We start from the raw sequence: 24529 nt of genomic DNA, 5'->3' as shown, positions 1-24529 counted from the left end.
GTTTAACAGGTTAACATTGCCTCAGAAGAGCAGGATTTCTGGATTTCTCCTACTGTTGCAATTCATGTACAACAGACCAAGAACATGAAGGTTATCCAAGATGGCGTCTTTTTAGCTTATCAGGCAGACACACCCGGAGCATTGTCATGGCCTGAAGCTCCTGCCAATCATTCGCTCAATCAATCATCCGCATCTTTAGAATCGGACTTTATCTTAACGGTCTGTTGTTATTCAAATGAATGAATATGAACCATTTTAACAGAAAATACACACAAATAAGCACTATCACATTAACCCAGGTCCTGTATCAGCAATATCGTAAAATGACACATTCGATGAACCCATGTCTCATGACAAGGGTCCTTAACTTATTACCAGATGACCTGAACAAGAAAAACTCTGGGCCTTAGTACGCCAGGATAAACTTGGTGCCCAAGCAAATTATGTATAATGTATTTCTGAATGTATGCATGTTTCTGTTCAAGATACTATTCTTGATCCTGAAGAGACTAGTCCAGTCAGAAAAGGTTTGTCCCATCTGTATTGTCTGTGTTCCTCACTGTTTTACCTATTGTCACGTCACATTCCTGTGTGTCATCCATAACAGTGACGTTAAGGAGCAATGTGAGGGTCTTCTGAAACATCCTGTTCTGACCGCGGCTGAAGATGTCCCTCTGAAAAAGAACGGCCCAGAATTCCTCCACGTGCCACGAGAGATCAAAAAACGATTAAATCCCTTTTCGCCATTCTTATTGACAAGGGCATACGTGACTGGCAGCTCAAAGAACTGGGATGGGTCATTTAACTGTTTTCATTCTAAACTCAAGAAGCCTAATCAAATAATTGTGAAACTTACAGTGAAATGTTATGGTAGTCAATTCAATTCAATTCAATTCGCTTTATTGGCATGACGTAACAATATACATATTGCCAAAGCTTATTTTGTATATTTACAATATAAAAATAAATAAAAAATGAGAATCAAATATTGTCAACAGGACAACAGTAACAACAATAACCAAGGGTCAAAATAACCATACATTCAACAATAACAATAATCATACAGTAGAGGACATGTGCAGGTTTATTGGTCTGTCAGACACTGTCCCTCAACTTATGGCAGGCAGCAATGAAGTGCGCTGCCAACACACAGCTCTCTGCGTCCTCCCCCAACAGGACGGGTAGCCTATCCTCATCAGAGAGGTCTTTGAAACCTTGAATAAGGGTTTCATATTTGGGGAAATGACACTCTCTAATTGTTTTATATTTTTGACATTTTGTCAGGAAATGCAGCTCCGTCTCAGGTTCTGCTGTGGTGCAGTGGTCGCACAGCCTTTCCTCTACAGGGAGCCAGGTTTTCCTGTGTCTACCCTTCTCAATGGCAAGGCTGTGCTCACTGAGCCTGTACTTTGTCAAGGTTTTTCTAAGGTTTTGATCAGTAGCCATGGTCAAATATTTAGCCATAGTGTGCTGTCGATTTAGGGCCAGATAGCACTGCATTTTGCTTTGTGTTTGTGCTTGTGTTTCCCAATAAGCAATGTAGTTTTGTTTTGACTGTGTTGTAATTTGGTTTATTCTGATTGGATGTTCTGGTCCTGAGGCTTCAGTGTGTTAGTAGAACAGGTTTGTGAACTCAGCCCCAGGACCAGCTGGATGAGGGGACTCTTTTCTTTGCTCAGCTCTTGGCATTGCAGGGCTTGGTAATGATATGAGTAATGATAGTCTTTCATGGAGATGAAATCCAAATAGGTTTATATAAAATGACATAGAAGATACAAGACTGCATAACTGGAATGAGCATATTGACATAATTTTTCAAACTGTTTTAGGCCTTCATTTTGATTTGATGTGTGATACACTGTTGTATAGCACCCTCATGTGGCTAGAGTTCCACACTGGCCATACAGAGCAAACGAGTAAGATTTTGTAACTGCAGAGACACATTTCTAATAGAAATAAATAGGAATCTCAACATTTCACAGCAAATTCATAGGTGTAGGTAGGTCCATGTGGGTTTTGGGGGATTAAAATCGTTAGGAGACATTCATTGCGGCTATGGAACCCTGACCTGTTCACCGGACGTGCTACCTGTCCGAGAACTGCTGTTTTCAACTCTCTAGAGACAGCAGGAGCGGTAGAGATACACTCAATGATCGGCTATGAAAAGCCAACTGACATTTACTCCTGAGGTGCTGACTTGTTGCACCCTTGACAACTACTGTGATTATTATTATTTGACCATGCTGGTCATTTATGAACATTTGAACATCTTGGCCATGTTCTGTTATAATCTCCACCCGGCACAGCCAGAAGAGGACTGGCCACCCCTCATAGCCTGGTTCCTCTCTAGGTTTCTTCCTAGGTTTTGGCCTTTCTAGGGAGTTTTTCCTAGCCACTGTGCTTCTACACCTGCATTGCTTGCTGTTTGGGTTTTAGGCTGGGTTTCTGTACAGCACTTTGATATATCAGCTGATGTAAGAAGGGCTATATAAATACATTTGATTTGATTCTATTACTCTTTTTGACCCGTCAGCATGAAACATCGACTTCTGAGGTTCAATTAATTTTGTTAAATTGATAGTGCACGAATATGAACTAAAATACTTTTATCTTATGAAGAGAGAATGTAACAAACAAAAGGACTCAAACAAGATCCCTGAGGGATGCATTCTGTTTTATTGACCTTTGCCTTCTTGCTGAATAAGTGCAAGCTGAAAATGAAAACTTAAAAGGACAGTGCTTGGAAGTAACACATTGTCCCTGTCCTAAAAAAAGCCATTGAAAAGTCATGTCAGAGTTATATGTGTCTCACTTTTGGACACCTGCCCTCATATTTCCTGGTTGCGTCTCGGTATGATGATCTTGCGATAGGTCCGTCTCTCCGAGATGTTGCGTTTAACTTTGACCACGGGTTGCGAGGCCATCTCCAGATCCAGGGAGGGGCTGGAGTGGGACTTCTTCAGGGTTCCCTCCTCCCCCTCCTCATCCACTGTGTCCTTACACACAGCTCTGTCAAACAGGCTGAGCTTGCTGGTTCCCACCTCAGTCTCGGTTGACTGGTTCAAACCCTTCCAGACCTCCAGCATCTGGATGTAGGCCTCGTAGCGACATTTCTGTAGGGAGAGGAAGGAATGAGACATCTAATGGAGTGAAGGGGGAAAAAATGTAGCCTGCATTACGATACTGTCACAGAACTTAACATTGTGGTCAATCCCATATGCACATAAAACACACACACACACACACACCCACACACACACACACACACACACCTCATGCTGCAGGTACTCCTCTCTGACTCGGTGTTCCTCCATCTCCTTGGCTTTGGCCCTGCGCCCGTCAGGGAGACTCTGCTGCAGGTAGGCCAGGTCTTCCTGGAAGGACTCCAGCATGCCTGCATGGGACTGCAGCTGTCTCTCCTGCAGGGGGCAGCAGAGAGCCAGGCTCAGTGAACAGGCTCAGAACACACTCCAGGTAGAAAGTGTCCCTAACCATAGATCTAGTATCAGATTACCATACCTGGCCCAGCACAACTAGAGAACATAAACTCAGCAAAAAAGAAACGTCCCCTTTTCAGGACCCTGTCTTTCAAGGATAATTCGTAAAAATCCAAATAACTTCACAGGTCTTCATGGTAACGATTTTAAACACTGTTTCCTATGCTTGTTCAATGAACCATATACAATTAGTGAACATGCACCTGGGGAACGGTCGTTAAGACACTAACAGCTTACAGACAGTAAGCAATTAAGGTCACAGTTATGAAAACTCAGGACACTAAAGAGGCCTGAAAAACACCAAAAGAAAGATGCCCAGGGTCCCTGCTCATCTGTGTGATCGTGCCTTAGGCATGCTGTAAGGCATGAGGACTGCAGATGTGGCCAGGGCAAAAAATTGCAATGTCCATACTGTGAAACGTCTAAGACAGCGCTACAGGGAGACAGGACGGACAGCTGATCGTCCTCGCAGTGGCAGACCACGTGTAACAACACCTGCACAGGATCAGTACATCTGAACATCACACCTGCGGGACAGGTACAGGATGGCAACAACAACTGCCCGAGTTACACCAGGAATGCACAATCCCTCCATCAGTGCTCAGACTTTCCGCAATATGCTGAGAGAGGCTGGACCCAGGGCTTGTACAGTGAGGGAAAAAAGTATTTGATCCCCTGCTGATTTTGTATGTTTGCCCACTGACAAAGAAAGTTTCAGTCTATAATTTTAATGGTAGGTTTATTTGAACAGTGAGAGACAGAATAACAACAAAATAATCCTGAAAAATGCATGTCAAAAATGTTCTAAAATTATTAGCATTTTAATGAGGGAAATAAGTATTTGACCCCCTCTCAATCAAAAAGATTTCTGGCTCCTAGGTGTCTTTTATACAGGTAACGAGCTGAGATTAGGAGCACACTCTTAAAGGGAGTGCTCCTAATCTCAGTTTGTTACCTGTATAAAAGACACCTGTCCACAGAAGCAATCAATCATTCAGATTCCAAACTCTCCACCATGGCCAAGACCAAAGAGCTCTCCAAGGATGTCAGGGACAAGATTGTAGACCTACACAAGGCTGGAATGGGCTACAAGACCATCGCCAAGCAGCTTGGTGAGAAGGTGACAACAGTTGGTGCGATTATTCGCAAATGGAAGAAACACAAAAGAACTGTCAATCTCCCTCGGCCTGGGGCTCCATGCAAGATCTCATCTCGTGGAGTTGCAATGATCATGAGAACGGTGAGGAATCAGCCCAGAACTACACGGAGGATCTTGTCAATGATCTCAAGGCAGCTGGGACCATAGTCACCAAGAAAACAATTAGTAACACACTACGCCGTGAAGGACTGAAATCCTGCAGCGCCCGCAAGGTCCCCCTGCTCAAGAAAGCACATATACATGCCCGTCTGAAGTTTGCCAATGAACATCTGAATGATTCAGAGGACAACTGGGTGAAAGTGTTGTGGTCAGATGACACCAAAATGTAGCTATTTGGCATCAACTCAACTCACCGTGTTTGGAGGAGGAGGAATGCTGCCTATGACCCCAAGAACACCATCCAAACCGTCAAACATGGAGGTGGAAACATTTTGCTTTGGGGGTGTTTTTCTGCTAAGGGGACAGGACAACTTCACCGCATCAAAGGGACGATGGATGGGGCCATGTACCGTCAAATCTTGGGTGAGAACATCCTTCCCTCAGCCAGGCTCATTGAAAATGGGTCGTGGATGGGTAACTACCTGGTGGCCAACTACAAGAAACGCCTGACCTCTGTGATTGCCAACAAGGGTTTTGCCACCAAGTACTTAGTCATGTTTTGCAGAGGGGTCAAATACTTATTTCCCTCATTAAAATGCTAATCATTTTCTAACATTTTTGACATGCGTTTTTCTGGATTTTTATGTTGTTATTCTGTCTCTCACTGTTCAAATAAACCTACCATTAAAATTATAGACTGATCATTTCTTTGTCAGTGGGCAAACGTACAAAATCAGCAGGGGATCAAATACTTTTTCCCCCTCACTGTACAAGCCCTGGGTCCAGCCTCTCTCAGCCTATTGCGGAAAGTCTGAGCACAGATGGAGGGATTGTGCATTCCTGGTGTAACTCGGGCAGTTGTTGTTGCCATCCTGTACCTGTCCCGCAGGTGTGATGTTCAGCAGGGGATCAAATTTCCCCCCTCACTGTAGGCCTGTTGTAAGGCAGGTCCTCACCAGACATCACCGGCAACAACGTTGCCTATGGGCACAAACCCACCGTCGCTGGACCAGACAGGACTGGCAAAAGTGCTCTTCACTGACGAGTCATGGTTTTCTCACCAGGGGTGATGGTCGGATTCACGTTTATCGTCGAAGAAATGAGCGTTACACAGGCCTGTACTCTGGAGCGGGATCGATTTGGAGGTGGAGGGTCCGTCATGGTCTGGGGCGATGTGTCACAGCATCATCGGACTGAGCTTGTTGTCATTGCAGGCAATCTCAACGCTGTGCGTTACAGGGAAGACATCCTCCTTCCTCATGTGGCACCCTTCCGGCAGGCTCATCCTGACATGACCCTCCAGCATGACAATGCCACCAGCAATACTGCTCGTTCTGTGCGTGATTTCCTGCAAGACAGGAATGTCAGTGTTCTGCCATTGCCAGCGAAGAGCCCGGATCTCAATCCCATTGAGCACGTCTGGGACCTGTTGGATCGGAGGGTGAGGGCTAGGGCCATTCCCCCCAGAAATGTCCGGGAACTTGCAAGTGCCCTGGTGGAAGAGTGGGGTAACATCTCACAGGAAGAACTGGCAAATCTGGTGCCGTCCATGAGGAGGAGATGCGCTGCAGTACTTAATGCAGCTGGTGGCCACACCAGATACTGACTGTTACTTTTGATTTTGACCCACCTTTGTTCAGGGACACATTATTTCATTTCTGTTCGTCACATCTGTGGAACTTGTTCAGTTTATGTCTCAGTTGTTGAATCTTATGTTCATACAAATATTTACACATGTTAAGTTTGCTGAATATAAACGCAGTTGACAGTGAGAGGACATTTCTTTTTTTGCTGAGTTCACAGTCTCAACGTACTACTAGACTCCTAAATATCACACCCCACAAAAATGAATACATAACGTACTAAAACAAAGCAGTTGGGACTACAGAGAGTGAACCAAGAGGGTATGTGAGTACAGTACCAGTGAGTGGGCAGACTGCGAGGCAGGCAGGATGGGTCTGCAGAACTTCCTCTGAGAGCCCACGGCAGCAGGGAAGGGAGGAGAGGAGTGTAGGGCTGACACCAGGTTGATACGGCTGATCCATGAAATCATCTCTGTTGTGGAGCTGGGGACAACAAGGGAACCGTGCACATAGAAGACATAACATATCTAATCATATCTTTGTACATAAAGTCACAGGATTATTGGACTGCTGCATCCTGATTGATTCGATTGTTCCTTCACACCGCCAAACAGTCAAACACATTAGTCCTTTGTGTGACAAATGTAAATTCACAACTCCAATACTACATGGATACAGTTCCGGTCTCTCAAACATACACACTACATAGACTCACGAGGCCTGAAAGAGGAAGACCCTCCAGTCAGCGGTCTGCAGGCGGAAGACGTGTGGTCTCTTAGTGTAGTCTGCTGCCTGCTCTGCCAGGGCATGGTGCACACTGACCACCTCCTCTGTACTCTGCCACTCCATCGTATACTCATCCTGAGGGGGGGGGAGAAGAGGTTGGATAGGGTAACAAGCAGTGAGGGATTCGTGTGAAAGGCATCCAGAACATTATCATGAGGCCGTGATATGGAAAGTATGGAATAAGAGGAGGTGACAAGATGAGGGAGAGGAGGAAGAGGAGGAGACTCTAACCTTCTGTAAGTAGAGGACCATTCCCTTCAGCACTCCATAGAAGATCTTCCAGCTTCTCTTCCCCCAAGGAGCTGTCACACACAAAGGATTTATCAAACACTATGACGCTTTGTACACACTTTATTGCCCTGATATTTGAGTTCCTATGGTTTCGTGCAAACAGTGTCACAGTCCAACTCACTGCGTTTGCCATCGATGTCAGCGTGGGCCTTGCGTTTGAGGAAGCTCTGTTTGAACACTGTGGCCTTCTTGTCATGCGGCACATCTTGGAACGGGTTGCTCTTGGAGCGCAAGGGTGCGTCCTCTTTAGCGTCCTCCGCCAACAACATGGAGCTCTTCAGTTCCTTCTCATCACTGAACAGGGCGATTGACGAGATGAGGGGAGGAATGAAGAAGCAATGGAAAGGAAATGTAAAAACAATGAAAATATGAGAGGTGTAACACAACCACAATATATTGGAGAAAGCAACATGAAGAGGAAGCTGTATGTAAATCAGCCATGTCCAAGGGGAGACTGAAAAGGTGGTGGTAAATAGTATAGAATAATGCTACCCACTACCTTGTTCTTAAGTCAGACTACTTACACTGCCCATTCCAGAGGCTCGTTCTTAATGGAGTTGTAGAGAGCCTGAGAAAGAAACAAGAGAAAGGACACTGAAGTCTTCCATTAAAACGGGCTACTTCAGACTGCTACAGACACTGTTCTTTCAGTTAACAGTATCTACTGAAATATTGAGTAGGTGTAGAATGAGGAAGGATAATCTTACCTTCAACAGCTCCTTACTGAAGTTCTCACCCTCATTCATCCCATCCAGGTTGGACACGAAGCTGGACACAGACATGGGTTTGCCCACATTCTGAGGACAGACACAAAAACAATGTTTAACTCAGTAGCGGTCAGTGCTGTTTAATTTGATTTTTTCTGAGGATGATCTTATTTCTATTGCAGCATATTGGATGACTGTCATTCATATTCCATTCACCCAGTTCAATGTAACATCGATAGGTTTAGGCTACTACATGATACTCAAAAATTGTCCCTATACCCATCATGACAACAAATTCAAGTTTACAACGTAGGTGCACAGGTCGAGAGACATTTTTCAGTAATCAAGGTGACAGACCGTGACACATTCAATACCGCCTTGCACACTCTTGCCTGCATCTAGCTGATCTAAGGTGTAATCAGTAGTCCAACAGTCGCAAACGAGAGTTTCTATTGGCCAAATTCAGGTATGTTTAACTCCGTTTCATTCCATTTTCTTCCGTTTAAGAAATGCATTTCAACAGAATCGGCAGAATAAATAAACCCTTGAACACCACAAACAGTTCAATTCAAAGCAGCCACATAGCAGCCACATAGCAGCCACATAGCAGCCACATAGCAGCCACATAGCAGCCACATAGCAGCCACATAGCAGCCACATAGCAGCCACAAGCGCCCTAGCAGCCACATGATCATTTGCTCATTGTATAATTCCTTCTCGCATCTACACGCTCTCCTCTCACATTTTCCTTTCAACTTCAGTGCACAATACAGTAGCTGACCAGGCAAAAATCCTTTCCAAAACAAAACGTCATACCATAACCGCTACACACAGCCTACATCGTTGTCACCATATTAGCTAACATCATAGTCAACATAGCTAAGTATTTTAACTAACTCGCAATAAACCCGCTACAATCTTGCAGTACAGTGTACAGCAAGCAGTTACACCGTTGGGCCCCGTTGGGAATAAATCAAACCAAAAGCGTACCTTGACTTAGAAGAGTTACAGTGTTGGATAGCCATAGCCAGCTAACATAGCATCCCTCTCTGTTTGAGCCAGGAATTTGAGTAGGCTAAACTAGCTAGCTGCATTCGCTAGATAGGTAAGTAAAAAAAAAAAAACACAATGAAATATAGCTAGCTCTCGCTCTCTTTTGCTTCTCCATTTTTTAAGAAACTAATTTGTTCAAAACTGTTCAACTATTGTCTCTCTCTCTCTTTGAGTCAGCTACTCACCACATGTTATGCACTGCAGTGCTAGCTAGCTGTAGCTTATGCTTTCACTACTAGATTAATTCTCTGATCCTTTGATTGAGTTGAAAACATGTCAGTTCATACAGCAAGAGCTCTGATAGGTTGGAAGATGTCCTCCGGAAGTTGTCATAACTGTGTAAGTCTATGGAAGGGGATGAGAACCATGAGCCTCCTAGGTTTTGTATTGAAGTCAATGTACCCAGAGGAAGATGGAAACTAGCTGTCCTCCGGCTACACCATGGTGCTACCCTACAGAGTACTGTTGAGGCTACTGTAGACTTTTAATACAAAACAGTGTATTTTAATCAATTATTTGGTGACGTGAAAATATTTAGTATAGCTTTATCTAAAAAGGATAACTTTGTTTTGTTTCACACTTTTTATTTTTCTGAAATTCACTAAGGAGGATGGTCCTCCCCTGGTTTAACTGTGTATACATTCAAAACCCTAAATACCTACACATTTGCAGTGAAGTGAGGACTCACCTGTCCATGCAGATCAGAGTTCAGAAGCATCACAGAACAGGTGAGTGTGAGTACTTCTCCGGAAGAGGAGAAGGTGTGAGGGTTGCATTGCTGGAATCGACAGGAGAAATGCTGCAGCACCCGCTCTCTTTCCTGGGTCTCACCGATAAGCACCACCACCCTCAGGAAAGACCTGGGAGAGGAGGGCAAAATAAAGGAAATATAACATCATTTACAGATGGAAGATGCTCATTTGAGACCATTACTTGTTACTATTACAGTGAACTAGGAAAAATCTAATTAGAAAGTGTGAAGGACTTACCTCAGGCCTTGGTCCAGTCTCTGACCGGTGAAGTCAAAGAACTTGAGGTACTCCTCCCCAACGGCTCGGCTAAAGTCATTGCTGAATTAGAGAGGGGCCGGGAGACAAAGACAGGTCAAGTTCATGACTCAAGGTGACACATTATGAGGACAAAAAAACTCAGAAAGTACTTACTAGCATGGATAATTACCCTGATAGTTACTACTGCATAAGGCCTATGTAATGTAAAGTGTGGCCACTCCATGTTTTGCAGCCTTTGGTCTTACTCTTTGTCCAGGTGTTTGACCACATCTGTCTTGTGGATCCCGTCCAGCCTGTAGAGTCTTTCAGCCAGCCTGCAGGCTTTCTCCCTGTCCAAACCTCCACCATTCATATGGACCACCACTGGTTCTGAGGCCTCTATCTGCTGTACCTGAGACTCCAGTTGCTCTCCACTTCCTTCCCTGGGCAGCAAACATGAATCCTCTGTACACACTTTCTGTTCCAATTGTTCTACCTGCTCTGTCTGCTCAAGCTCTTCTGTCAACTCAGTCAGTGCAGTCTGCGCTGGCTGTTCAGCCCCTGAGTGTTTCTGGTCTTCTGTCTGGTGTGACTGTTCTGTCTGTTCAAGCTCCTCTGTGCAAAGGAAAAGTAATTCTTCTAACTGCTTTGAATGTATTGGTTTGTTTTCTGTCTGCTCGGACTGCTCCGTCTGCTCTGTCTGCTCCATGTCCCCTGATTGTTTTGACTGCTCAGAATCTTCAGAGTGTTCTGTCTGCTGTGATGGTTCTGCCTGCACTGAAAAGTCTGTCTGCTCCGAGTGCATAGTTTGCTCTGGCTGTTGCGTCTGCTCTGATTCTTTTGATTGTTCTGACTGGTCTGTTACTTCTGACTGTTCTGCCTGTTGTAAATGGGCCTCTTCAGTTTGCTGGTCTTCCTCCCCTGACTGATTTGAATGCTCTACCTGGTCGGACTCTAGAAGTTTCTCAGAGTCTTCTGGCTGCTCTGTTGTCTCGGTATTGTTCCCGTATTCACTCTGTTCTGTGTGGTTAGGCTCTGACTGCCCACTGTGTTCAGACTTCTCTGAGAGTTCTGACTGTTCTTTCAGTTCAGCTGGCTCAAGCAGGTGCTCTAAGAGTTCTATAGTCTCTGATTCCTCCTCACTGTCCGACTGTTCCCTCCCCTCTGACTGTCCTATCTGTTCTGTCTGCTCGTCACAATCTCCATTATCAGATAAATTAGTCACAGTCTGCTCCTCCTCCTCTTCCTTCTCCTCATAGTCCGTAGAGCTGGATCCTTGCTCCGGGTTGATCTGTATAGTCAGGACTGTGCCAGTCTGTTCCTGTTTCTCTCCCGGCACAGAGTCTAAACTCTCAGTATCCGACCTAGTCTCGGACTCTGCTGTCTGTACAGAGCTAGGATCTATGTCAGAGGGTGTGACAGTCTCCTCTGTCACAGACTGTCCTATCCCTTCCTCTGGCCATGGACATCTCCCTGAAAGAGAGTCTAAACACACAGATACCCATGTTAATATCGACCAAGTCAATATCACAGGAGGCTTTTGAGGGGAGAACGGCTCATAATAATGTCCGAAAGGGAGCAAATAGAATGGCGTCATTTGTTACATTTTAGTCATTTAGCAGACGCTCTTATCCAGAGCAACTTACAGTAGTGAATGCATACATTTCATACATGATTTTTTTCCCGTACTGGTCCCCCGTGGGAATCGAACCCACAACCCTGGCGTTGCAAACACCATGCTCTACCAACTGAGCCACACGGGACCATGTTACCATTCCATTTTTCAGCTCCAGTCATTAGAACGAGCCTGTTTCCCCAATTAAGGTGCCTCCAACATCCTATGCACTCAACATACTATATGATCAAGTCAAAGTGAGAGGTGAGAGGTCAAATGCATTTGAAGGGGTAGCAACTATCAGAATATGTCAACACATGTTAAAATAAAAATCTTAGAGTATGCCCATGGTGCATTTGCGAAAGTGACTTCGGTCTGCACTCACCATGGTCCTCAAATAGCTCTTGTGCTGAAGCCTCCTCTTCTTGTGTGTGTGCTGCATGCTCCTCCACATATGGCCTTGGTGTATCACATGCCTGGAATTGCAAAAGCAGCTGTCAACAATAAACATCAAGCTGGGGAAAACTTGTGATTGAGAAAGAGGTGGGATGATCAGCACTCAGACAGAAGGGACCTGGCTCTCAGATGACTGATATGTACAGTACCAGTCAAAAGCTTGGACATACTTACTCATTCAAGGGTTTTTCTTTATTTTACTAATTTCTACTTTGTCGAATAATAGTGAAGACATCACAACTATGAAATAGCAGATATGGAATCATGTAGTAACCAAAAAAAAGTGTATATATTATAGAGTCTTCAAAGTAGCCACGCTTTGCCTTGATGACAGCTTTGCACACTCTTGGCATTCTCTCAACCAGCTTCACCTGGAATGCTTTTCCAACAGCCTTGAAGGGGTTCCCACATATGCCAAGCACTTGTTGGCTGCTTTTCCTTCACTCTGCGGTCCAACTCATCCCAAACCATCTCAATTGGGTTGAGGTCAGGTGATTGTGGAGGCCAGGTCATCTGATGCAGCACTCCATCACTCTCCTTCTTGGTCAAATAGCCCTTACACAGCCCAGAGGTGTGTTTTTGGTCATTGTCCTGTTGAAAAACAAATGACAGTCCCACTAAGCTCAAACCAGATGGGATGGCGTATTGCTGTAGAATGCTGTGGTAGCCATGCTGGTTAAGTGTGCCTTGAATTCTAAATAAATCACAGACAGTGTCACCAGCAAAGCACCCCCACACCATCATACCTTCTCCTACATGCTTTACGGTGGGAACCACACATGCGGAGATGATCCATTCACCTACTCTGCGTCTCATAAAGACTCGACGGTTGAAACCAAAAATCGCAAAATTGGACTCATCAGACCAAAAGGACAGATTTCCACTGATCTAATGTCCATTGCTCGTGTCGCTTCTTCTTATTGGTGTCCTTTAGTAGTGGTTTCTTTGCAGCAATTCAACCATGAAGGCCTGATTCACGCAGTCTCCTCTGAACAGCTGATGTTGAGATGTGTCTGTTACTTGAACTCTGTGTCTGTTACTTGAAAGCTGTCCTTGCCATAATATGGACTTGGTCTTTTACCAAATAGGGCTATCTTCTGCACACACCCCCCCCCCCACCTTGTCACAGCACAACTGATTGGCTCGAATGCATTAAGGAAAGAAATTCCACAAATTAACAAGGCACACCTGTTAATTGAAATACATTCCAGGTGACTACCTCATGAAGCTGGTTGAGAGAATGCCAAGAGTGTGCAAAGCTGTCATCAAGGCAAACGGTGGCTACTTTGAAGAATCTAAAATATTTTTTGATTTGTTTAACACTTTTTTGGTTACTACACTGAGGGAAAAAGTATTTGATCCCCTGCTGATTTTGTATGTTTGCCCACTGACAAAGAAATGATCAGTCTATAATTTTAATGGTAGGTTTATTTGAACAGTGAAAGACAGAATGACTACAAAAAATCCAGAAAAACACATGTCAAAAATGTTCTAAAATGATTAGCATTTTAATGAGGGAAATAAGTATTTGACCCCTCTGCAAAACATGACTAAGTACTTGGTGGCAAAACCCTTGTTGGCAATCAGAGGTCAGGCGTTTCTTGTAGTTGGCCACCAGGTTTGCACACATCTCAGGAGGGATTTTGTCCCACTCCTCTTTGCAGATCTTCTCCAAGTCATTAAGGTTTCGAGGCTGACGTTTGGCAACTCGAACCTTCAGCTCCCTCCACAGATTTTCTATGGGATTAAGGTCTGGAGACTGGCTAGGCCACTCCAGGGCTTTGATGTGCTTCTTCTTGAGCCACTCCTTTGTTGCCTTGGCCGTGTGTTTTGGGTCATTGTCATGCTGGAATACCCATCCACGACCCATTTTCAATGCCCTGGCTGAGGGAAGGAGGTTCTCACCCAAGATTTGACGGTACATGGCCCCATCCATCGTCCCTTTGATGCGGTGAATTTGTCCTGTCCCCTTAGCTGAAAAACACCCCCAAAGCAAAATGTTTCCACCTCCATGTTTGACGGTTTGGATGGTGTTCTTGGGGTCATAGGCAGCATTCCTCCTCCTCCAAACACGGCGAGTTGAGTTGATGCCAAATAGCTACATTTTGGTGTCATCTGACCACAACACTTTCACCCAGTTGTCCTCTGAATCATTCAGATGTTCATTGGCAAACTTCAGACGGGAATGTATATGTGCTTTCTTGAGCAGGGGGACCTTGCTCAAGGATTACAGTCCTTCACGGCGTAGTGTGTTACTAATTGTTTTCTTGGTGACTATGGTCCCAGCTGCCTTGAGATCATTGACAAGATCCTCCGTGTAGTTCTGGGCTGATTCCTCACCGTTCTCATGATCATTGCAACTCCACGAGGTGAGATCTTGCATGAAGCCCCAGGCCGAGGGAGATTGACAGTTCTTTTGTGTTTCTTCCATTTGCGAATATTCGCACCAACTGTTGTCACCTCACCAAGCTGCTTGGCGATGGTCTTGTAGCCCATTCCAGCCTTGTGTAGGTCTACAATCTTGTCCCTGACATCCTTGGAGAGCTCTTTGGTCTTGGCCATGGCGGAGAGTTTGGAATCTGATTGATTGATTGCTTCTGTGGACAGGTGTCTTTTATACAGGTAACAAGCTGAGATTAGGAGCACTCCCTTTAAGAGGGTCAAATATTTATTTCCTTCATTAAAATGCAAATCATTTTCTAACATTTTTGACATGCGTTTTTCTTGATTTTTTTGTTGTTATTCTGTCTCTCACTGTTCAAATAAACCTATCATTAAAATTATAGACTGATCATTTCTTTGTCAGTGGGCAAACGTACAAAATCAGCAGGGCATCAAATACTTTTTTCCCTCACTGTACATGATTCAATATGTGTTATTTCATAGTTTTGATGTCTTCACTACTATTCTACAATGTAGAAAATGGTCAAAATAAAGAAAAACCCTTGAATGAGTAAGTGTGTCCAAACTTTTGACTGGTACTGTATATTCCATCCACCTCATCTCAACCTACGACTGAAACCTAAATGCTGGTATATAATCTATGAATAGACAGAGGTAGAGCCATTTCTCATCCTAAATACTCTCTTTCTCTTGTACTTTCACAGACAAACACACACATGCACACAGGAAATAAAGGTCCAAAAATGGACACAAACACACAGCAACATAATCTCAAATGACAACAGACACATAACCACAATCCTTTCCTGTCTGCCTGACGTACCCGAGGGGAGCTTTCACTCTGGTCTGTGTCCAAAGGCAGCTGTTGCTCCGGTCCGTTGTGATTATGTGTCTTCTCCTGGACAGACAGCTCTATGTTGATTCCTGTTACACAGGCTTGATGTTCCTGCTGCTGGTGGTGGGACAGGGGACTCACAGTCCAGTCCAGACTGGCCGCTCCACTGGAGTCCAGCTCATCGGCCGGGCTGTCAGTCATGGGGTAGGGCATGTCAGGGGAGAGGTCGGTTATGTCCCACTGCACCGTGGCAAAGGACAGAGGGACACTGGGATGGATCATGGGGTACACAGGTAAAGTCATGGAATCCCAGTGCTCCTCTGGCTCCTCAGTCTGAAGAGAGTTATCCTCTTTCTCCCTGTCCATCAGGTTCACTTGCTCCTCCATCTCTCTCCACCCAATAGCCTCCTCCGGTGGCCTGCTCTGTAGTGGGAGATCCATATTGGGCCATGTCTGGCTATCTGGCTCCCTGAGGTCTGGGAGAGGAGAGCGCACCCTAGACCCCTCCATAACCTCTCTCTTCACTCAGTCCTAAGCAGAGAGATATGTCTCAACTTAGTTTAGTCTCGTTCCTCTGTGCTGGGCAGGGCATCCATCTTGGAATTAGGTCAAAGTGATGCTGTCATGGTTGACTCCTGTGGTTGGTTAGCTTCCGGTGCTGCCCTAGTTATGTGCACGAGGTCCGTAAAGCAAGAACATTCACGTACAATAAAATATGGCAAAACATTCATTCAAACTAACTAGTGACTCGCTCATAAATTCCCACAGTAATGTCAAACAAGTAGTGTTTGTAAAGGGCTAATGTTCAAATGAAAATAAATCAGTAAGACAATATGTTTAGCTAAAGACAGGTTCTCTTTAAGTACACCTTGAGGAGATCAATCATTCTGGCACTTGTTTATAAATAAACATATGTGGCGAACTGAGTCATCTGCCAAATGAAAGCCAATCTAAACAGGTACAGTAAATCGAAGAGGAAATACTACTCTGCAGGCTAAAATCTACTCCCCAACACCTGACTCATATATCAAGAATATTACAGTGTGAAATTTCAATTTGTAAATTGTATTATTTAAAAAAAAAATGGACTAGGGTGTGAGATTAGCACTCTTTCAATTGACAGAAAGCCAACATCCTAAAATGTAGACCAGTGGTGGCTCATGTCACGCTCACACATCATACACAAATAGGCACCGTTCAATGACAAACAGTGTCTCTAAAACATATTAAAATGTAAGCCAACACTCACCATTCACTTCTGCATACCAAACACTATCCAGTTAATATATTTTAAGGAAGAGGTTGTTTTATAAACCCTGTTGACTTCTCTCTCTTTTGGCGTGGCACAGCGGATGTGCTTTGCAATGACTTTTGCTGAAACATTACAGAGGCGCATTTACTTCCTGACCACAGAAGAGCAGCCTTTACAGAAAGAGAGAGAGAGAGAGAAGTTGGAGAGCAAAGATGGAGAGAAATAGAGAGTGAGAGCCAGATGGTGGGGGTGTGAGTGGTTTCACTGTATCCTGAATATTCATGTCTACTGCTAACCATCAACTTGAGCTACCATGATGTACATGTATAGGTCATGGTCCATGGAACTACTCTGAGGAGATCAGTTAAGATATACAGTAGTATGTTGTTGATCCATACCAAGGACACTACCTGATATAAACACAGCATTTTTGTAACAATTCATGTGAAGCCTTATACTAAGCCTCTAGTCTTGAGAATTGCACTGTCATCAAAAGAAGGGTGACTTGGAAAAGGGTTCAAATACCTCCTATTCCCTCTATATAAACTTTCACTCCATTTCTTTCTTTCAGTCTCAGCCTTTTTGTCAATAGTCTACTCACATCACATAACCAACATCCGGGACCGTGCTTGGCCACACTTCCTGTGTGGGTGCTCACTTCTCATTTCCTGTTAGGGTGCTAGGCTGGCGCTCCACTTAAAGACATTAAAGAACGGTATAAACTTATGTTAGATAGATACTTTCTTTTTGCACCCCATACTTCCTCATTGAATCTGTGTGAATGAGATTTTCAGATCTCTGAGATTGTATAAAGATCCAGGTGTGTGTTGTATAAACTAGATTACTCTTACTTTGGAGTCTGGATAAAGACTAGTGACTCGCTCATAAAAGTCATCATCATTCTTTAGGTATAATATTTGAAGGTATTCAGGTCATAGGTTACAGTTATCTAATTAGAGGAACATTGTTCCCTTCATGCAGGCACAATACAGGTCTATCTATTGTTTGTTGTAATAACAACAATAATCTCTGACCTTGGATTTGAATGTTGCTGGTGATTAAGTCTTCAGGTTCTTAAAGTTAATAAGAGAGAGATTTCAGTTGTGTCCTTTAAAATACCAGCATTACTACACTGAACAAAAATATTAAATGCAACATGTAAAGTGTTGGTCCCATGTTTCATGAGCCGAAATAAAATATATCAGAAATGTGCCATACGCACAAAAAATGTATTTCTCTCACATTTTGTGCACAAATTTGTTTACATCTCTGTTAGTGAGCATTTCTCCTTTGCCAAGATAATCCATCCACGTGACAGGTGTGGCATATCAAGAAGCTGAATAAACAGCATGATCATTACACAGGTGCACCTTGTGCTGGGGACAATATAAGGCCACTAAAATGTGCAGTCTCGTCACACAACACAATGCCACAGTTGTCTCAAGTTTTCAGGGAGGGTGCAATTGTCATGCTGACTGCAGGAATGTCCACCAGAGATGTTGCCAGATCATTTCTCTACCATAAGCCACCTCCAACATTATTTTAGAGAATTTGTCAGTACCTCCAACCAAAGACCACGTGTATGGAGTCGTGCGGGCAAGCGGTTTGCTGATGTCACCGTTGTGAACAGAGTGACACATGGTGGTGGTGGGTTATGGTATGGGCAGGCATAAACTACAGACAATGAACACAATTGCACTTTATCAATGTTAATTCGAATGCACAGAAATACCGTGACGAGATCCTGAGGCCCCATTGTGAGTCCCATTTTTGTAAGGTATCTATGACCAACAGATGCATATCTGTATTCCCAGTCATGTGAATCCATAGATTAGGGCCTAATTGATTTATTTTAATTTACTGACTTCCTTATATGAACTGTAACTCAGTAAAATCTTTGAAAATGTTGCATGTTACATTTATATTTTTGTTGAGCATATTTGAACCAAATTCAGGAAATGAAGGTCTAATAATCAGGGACAAGGCAATGGCAAAGGTTTAGCGCTGCTGATGAACCATTACATGAACTTGTGGATGTCCCAGTGATTATGTGGATCATCCCCTACCAGTGGACCATTGTATTGGCAGGCACTATGCATGGGACTCTAGCTGTTGAGACAGTCTATCAGAGTGAGATGCCAAACTGACTGTAACCACATTGACTCTTCAACACCACACCCAAAGGCTCTACATGACAAGTACCACGATGCACAAACCAAACCACAAACTTGAATGAAACCATCAACACCAACAGGATAACAAGGTTAATATATATTATTCATGTGTGGAAACACCAGATAATAAACACTACTGCTGTCAGCAAACTAATAACATGCCTGAGATCATTAAAAACTCAAACACAAACTACTTTCAGAGAGTAACACTTGCCATTTTCATAGTAAACTTCAATTTGGACTTACCCTTTAAAGCCTTCTCAGGGGGTATCATATGACCAGTGAGTTAGTAAGGCTTTAAGTCAGTCTGGGGGGAAAAACCTCTTTATTGCCATGTAGACAGACAGCTTAGTGCACAAGGTGTAATCCCTCAGATGACAAGTTTTCTAGCCTCTCTCACTTACACAGCGCTAGCCTGGGGTGTCACAGAGGATGCATGTCGCAAGTCCTAGTCCACTCCTCCTCTGTGAGAGATACCTCATCTCCAGGCAACAGATCCCAGACTTCCACCTCCCTCTGCTCATCTGCAACATGGATATGCCTTGCAAAAACAGGGGAAGAGGCAACAAAAAGAAAGAAAAGCCACATTGTGATTGGCAGGGAGCGAAATAGCACAAAGACACCTGAGAGCATTGGGCCCGCCCACAGCCTAAAGGCACAGATGCGCACAAGCATACATTGAGGGGATTCTATAATGCTGGCCCGGGCAGGCATACTTTGCACTGGGTGAAAAGTGATTGCATTCGTTTTGGAACCGTGCTGCTCCCGGGCATGAGCCAGCTGCCTCGTTCTGGCCGACAGCGAAGTCGACTCAAAACAAAAGGTGGACGAATGAGTAGGATTCTGTATGTTGTTTTTTTTATATTTTTTTTTATAAAAAGGCTTATGCTGCCTTCCCAATGAAAACTAGTTTGAAAATGTGAACATACATTTTATGGAAAATAGCTGTATGTTTCTGAACGATGGATCATGCTGTTGACAACATAACCAAGCACTGCAGATTCCTGTTTGATTTGAGCATGGCGCTCCTCCCTCACCGGTCACGCCCGGTCATAGGCCGGTCCAACCGGACCAGCTTAATATAACTCAGCCACAGGTTAGGGGAGTGCCTCAACTTCATTCCTGCAAGTCTTGACTGACACAAGGGAGTGGACTGGTCGAGCGTCAGGGCACTGTAGGCATCCTTTGAAGCAAATACGTATGAGTCCCAGTGGACCATATTCCCCCTGGTCTACTGGTTCCAAGACAACATTCCCACTGTGTTTTTCTAAGGATTGTTCCATGGAAACCTCAAAATAACAAAACAGTTAAACAGAACCACTTTGCATGTGTCGACTTGATGAATAATGTTGTTAATTAAGACGCGCCGCTTGTAGCCAGGGCTAGTTGTTGTGACATGTATGACTTGGGTCTATGCTTCTTGAACTGTAAACACGTGTCAAATCAACAAACAAGCTACTACAAGCCGCCCTCGAAAGAATGCACTAAATATATCACATATATAACATTAAACGTGTACATTTACCTGCCAGGTTGTTGGTTGCCTACTACACTTGAAACGACGGGTAACACACATGCAATGCGTCCTCCTTACCTGCGGAGGCGGTAGAAGAGGGAGAGGCGCTAGGGAGATCACGTCACTTTGACGGGATGGCACGTCACTTTCACGCGACGATTACTGCTTTGTTCCGGACACGGCAGCAACCTCGTACACACCCACCTCGTAAGATAGTTTAGGTTTTAATATTTTATTTGTATGCAATTTATTTTCAGATTATGGCGAAGTCAAAAGACTTAAAAGTGTTTTTGGAGTCGTCTCTGAACGAGATTTTTAAAGCCACAGTAAGTGACATATTGGAATCAGTGGACCAATCGTTGTCTGAGTACAAGGGCAAAATACAAAGAATTGAAAGTGAGAATGAGGATCTTAAACGAAGGCTGCACGAACAAGACAATAATGTTTCGATCGTAAAGGGTACGTACACAATGCAGTTGGCTTCAAAATAATAATCGCCAGTGCAGCAATCGTTAGTTGCAGCTGTCCTTTGTTGTCCCATCTTGAAGTACATGCTGCCAAGATGGCGACCGAGCCTAGCTGACCCCTCTCTGTTGCATGTTTTATATGTCCTTTTCCAAGCACCCATTGGAACCATGGACAACAGTTGTTGTCAGTGGTACTTGCAAACTAGCTTTCAACGTAAGAACTTGTAGTAGATAGTAATCCCCTGACTTTGTTGGACATTTTTTTACTTTTAACATGTATTTGTTGTTGCCCAGACCCTGGAAGTAACCAGGACGTCGTTCACCTCCCTGACTCTTCAAGGAAGACATGTTCCAGCCGTTCATCTGTCAGCCAATCCCATAAGCCAATCAAAACACAGGGTGATGAGAGGAGGAGCTCCAGGAGACAGCACAAGGGCAAGATGCCTCAGAGCAGAGGGTCTGTCTCCATTATGGATCCAGCAGCTCAGCAGGAACCAGAATGCCTCAAAAACATCTCAGACACTGAGGTTTCCACCCTAATTTTCAAAACCATAAAGACTGAACCTGATATGGAGGATGACTATGCTATAGACCTCTCAAAACCTCCATCTCCTCTCAACCTGGCATCTAAGCAAATTAAGATGGAGAGTGCTGAGTTGAGCTATATCATTCCTGAAGAGTATGATGAACATTTTCAGTCACCACTGGACACAGATGTGGACTCTAGAGACAGCGACAGTGATGTCAAAGTCACCATAGTGTCTGACATTCACATGGAGATGAGAGACGATGAGGGTGGCCATTTTGTTGAATCGGAGGGAAGGCTGTGTCACAATGATACTGGAGAGTCTGAGCCAGAAGAAGATCCTTTCTTGACATACTACCCTGACATGGGAACTGACCCTGCTGGGACGACAGGGGAGGACGTTTTACCCACTCTGAACTCTCACGCTACAGAGCCCTCTAAAAACACACAAGGCTTCTATAACTGCACCCAGTGTGAGAAGACATTTAGTCGAGTGAGCTCCCTCAACATTCACCTGAGGAATCATAGTGGCGAGAAGGCCCACTGCTGCAACTATTGCGGCAAGCGCTTTGTCCGGGCAGACCTGCTCAAGTCCCACAAGCGCACTCACACAGGAGAGAGACCGTTCAGCTGCAACCTCTGTGGGAAGAACTACGGTCACCCGGGCCAGCTCAGAATACACAAACGTGTTCATACGGGAGAGAGACCGTACTGCTGCGTACATTGTGGTAAGCGCTTCAGTGAACACAACCAGCTTAAAGTCCACTTACGAACTCACACAGGAGAGAGGCCATACAGTTGCACTGTGTGCACCAAAACATTTAGCAACGCAGGTAACCTGAGAATACATCAGAGAATACACACTGGGGAAAAGCCTTACTGCTGTGTACAGTGTGGCAAGAGGTTCAATGGTATGGGGGACCTCAAAACACATTACAGGATTCATACAGGGGAGAGGCCGTACCACTGTGACCTGTGTGAGAAGACCTTCAGCCAGGCAGGCCACCTCACCATACACAAGCGGATGCACACGGGAGAGAAACCATACACGTGCTCAGAGTGTAGTAAAAGCTTCAGCGTGGCGAGCAGCCTCAAGCTGCACCTGAGGACTCATACAGGGGAGAAATTGTACAGCTGCTCTTACTGTGGGAAGAGCTTCAGTAGGTCTGGCCATCTGAAGAGACACGAGCAGGTTCACACCAAGGAGAAGGTCTACACCTGTGACCAGTGTGGGAAGACCTACACCGACCAGTCATCCCTCAAAAAGCACCAGAAGACTCATGGAGATGAGGAGATAAGGACTGAAGAGATTGAGGGCAGTACCAGTGGGACTGATGTTCCCCATAACCTAGAAATAAAGATTGAGGACTAAGACTGTCATGTTACTGTATGTGTTACAGTGCAGTATATATGGATATTTAATGTTGATGTATCAGTACAATGTTGTAGAAACACTGTATGCTGAATTTCATGAGAACTCAAGTTTAGATTTGTCCCAAGTAGTAGGACAGCAAACTGCTTCTAGTCTTGCCAGTATTGAACTATGGTAATAATTGTCATTTGTGGTAGAGCCTTTCTATGTATATAGTGGTAATGTTGTTTCCTAACACTGTACATAGCTTTTAAGTCATATTCTCTAAGAAAATGTAGATTTTCTTAAAAAGAATGTCATGCATTTTAGTCTGTACAAGGTGTAAATAATGAAATTCACCCAAATTGGTTGCGATGGCTTTTACCTAGAGACAAACTATTTCATTTAATCTATGAACATGCCGTTCATTTTCACAATTAATGGTTTTAAACAAATCAACATGTTTCACTAGAATATTGCGTTCTTTTGGTAAGAATGATGCCGAACTTTGAAAACTATTTATTATTCAAAGTGTAATTAAAGGAATAATCCACCCAAAACCACGCATTCTTTTCATTTACACTGTTAAACAACACTATGTGAACAATATGTTTTATGAACAAATGTTTCATTTTGACGTTATTATAAGGTTGGTAGCAACATGGAAAATTGGTGCGGAAATCTGTTGCAGCTCAAGTCGACTACGAAATCCGCAGTGCTCTCTCTATTGGCGATTTAGCAAACATAACTACACAGTAATACCAAAGACAATACCAGCATGTAAAGTAGGTAGTTAGTGCAATTTGTTCAGGTGATTTTACAGCTATCAATGTAGGGGTCTACAATCTCACCATGTTCAACCTGCAGATTGATGTGGAGTCTAACATTCGCAACTGCATATATACTTTTGCGGAGATGGGAAATGTCCATGCTATGTCAATGGGCCGCGCGGTGCATTCTGGGTGATTCTGGGACAAGGAGCACACTGGTATTTCACCCAATAAATATGGGAGTTTATCAAAATTGTATTTGTTTTTTAGAATTCTTTGTGGATCTGTGTCATCTGAGGGAAATATATGACTCTAATATGGTCAACAATTTGGCAGGTGGTTAGGAAGTGCATCTCAGTTTGCACCTTATTTTGTGGGCAGTGTGCACATTCCCTGTCTTCTCTTGAGAGCCAGGTCTGCCTATGGCGACCTTTCTCAATAGCAAGGCTATGCTCCTTATTTTTGGGTCAGTCACTGTGGTCAGGTATTCTGCCACTGTATGCTCTCTATTTAGGGCCAAATAGCATTCCAGTTTGCGCAGTTTTTTGTTAATTCTTTCCAGTGTGTCAAGTAATTATATTTTTGTTTTCTTGTGATTTGGTTGTCTCATTGTGTTGCTGTCCTAGGGCTCTGTGGGGTCTGTTTGTGTTTGTGAACAGAGCCCAGGACCAGCTTGCTTAGGGGACTCTTCTCCAGGTTCATCTCTCTGTAGGTGATGGCTTTGTTATGGAAGGTTTGGGAATCGCTTCCTTTTAGGTGGTTGTAAATTTAACGGCTCATTTCTCGATTTTGTTAATTAGCGGGTATCGGCCTAATTCTGCTCTGCATGCATTATTTGGTGTTTTACGTTGTACACAGGATATTTTTGCAGAATTCTGCATTCAGAGTCTCAATTTGGTGTTTGTCCCATTTTGTGAATTCTTGATTGGTGAGCGGACCCCAGACCTCACAACCATAAAGGGCAATGGGTCCTATAACTGAGTGAAGTATTTTAAGCCAG

The 24529-nt window shown here is 44.0% G+C and overlaps 2 protein-coding genes and 1 non-coding gene across 8 annotated transcripts; 1 reads left to right on the top strand and 2 right to left on the bottom strand.

Annotated features, from left to right (window-relative positions):
* Positions 1 to 2655: 2655 nt before the first annotated feature.
* On the bottom strand, positions 2656 to 19431 carry LOC106563296 (PH and SEC7 domain-containing protein 1). Of its 6 annotated transcripts, XM_082958164.1 has the most exons (15): positions 19146 to 19431; positions 16723 to 17420; positions 15462 to 16136; positions 12165 to 12255; positions 10431 to 11649; positions 10165 to 10245; positions 9864 to 10035; positions 8123 to 8212; positions 7940 to 7983; positions 7537 to 7709; positions 7356 to 7426; positions 7054 to 7199; positions 6677 to 6821; positions 3273 to 3419; positions 2656 to 3113 (listed from the first exon to the last, which is right to left on the bottom strand). In XM_082958164.1, exons 3-15 carry the CDS (start codon positions 15981 to 15983, stop codon positions 2829 to 2831), a joined length of 3186 nt encoding a protein of 1061 aa, XP_082814290.1. In that variant the 5' UTR covers positions 15984 to 16136; positions 16723 to 17420; positions 19146 to 19431; the 3' UTR covers positions 2656 to 2828. The 6 variants fall into 6 exon arrangements, with proteins under 6 accessions (XP_082814290.1, XP_013984253.3, XP_013984251.3 ...); XM_014128778.3 differs by lacking the exon at positions 16723 to 17420; XM_014128776.3 differs by lacking the exon at positions 19146 to 19431 and having other exon boundaries at positions 16723 to 19068.
* trnaa-ugc (transfer RNA alanine (anticodon UGC)) lies at positions 11854 to 11929 on the bottom strand. Its single transcript has one exon. It is a non-coding gene; the product is annotated as a tRNA-Ala (tRNA).
* A 1126-nt stretch (positions 19432 to 20557) lies between the features above and the next one.
* Positions 20558 to 23319, top strand: LOC106563298 (uncharacterized). The gene is made up of 2 exons (XM_014128783.3): positions 20558 to 20874; positions 21177 to 23319. Exons 1-2 carry the CDS (start codon positions 20676 to 20678, stop codon positions 22778 to 22780), a joined length of 1803 nt encoding a protein of 600 aa, XP_013984258.1. The 5' UTR covers positions 20558 to 20675; the 3' UTR covers positions 22781 to 23319.
* The last annotated feature ends 1210 nt before the right edge of the window (positions 23320 to 24529 follow it).

Source organism: Salmo salar, chromosome 11 (assembly GCF_965601325.2).
Source record: "Salmo salar chromosome 11, fSalSal1, whole genome shotgun sequence".
Lineage (NCBI taxonomy): Eukaryota > Metazoa > Chordata > Actinopteri > Salmoniformes > Salmonidae > Salmo > Salmo salar.
Note: the sequence above shows the minus strand (reverse complement) of the source record. Positions and strands in the feature narration are given on the sequence as shown.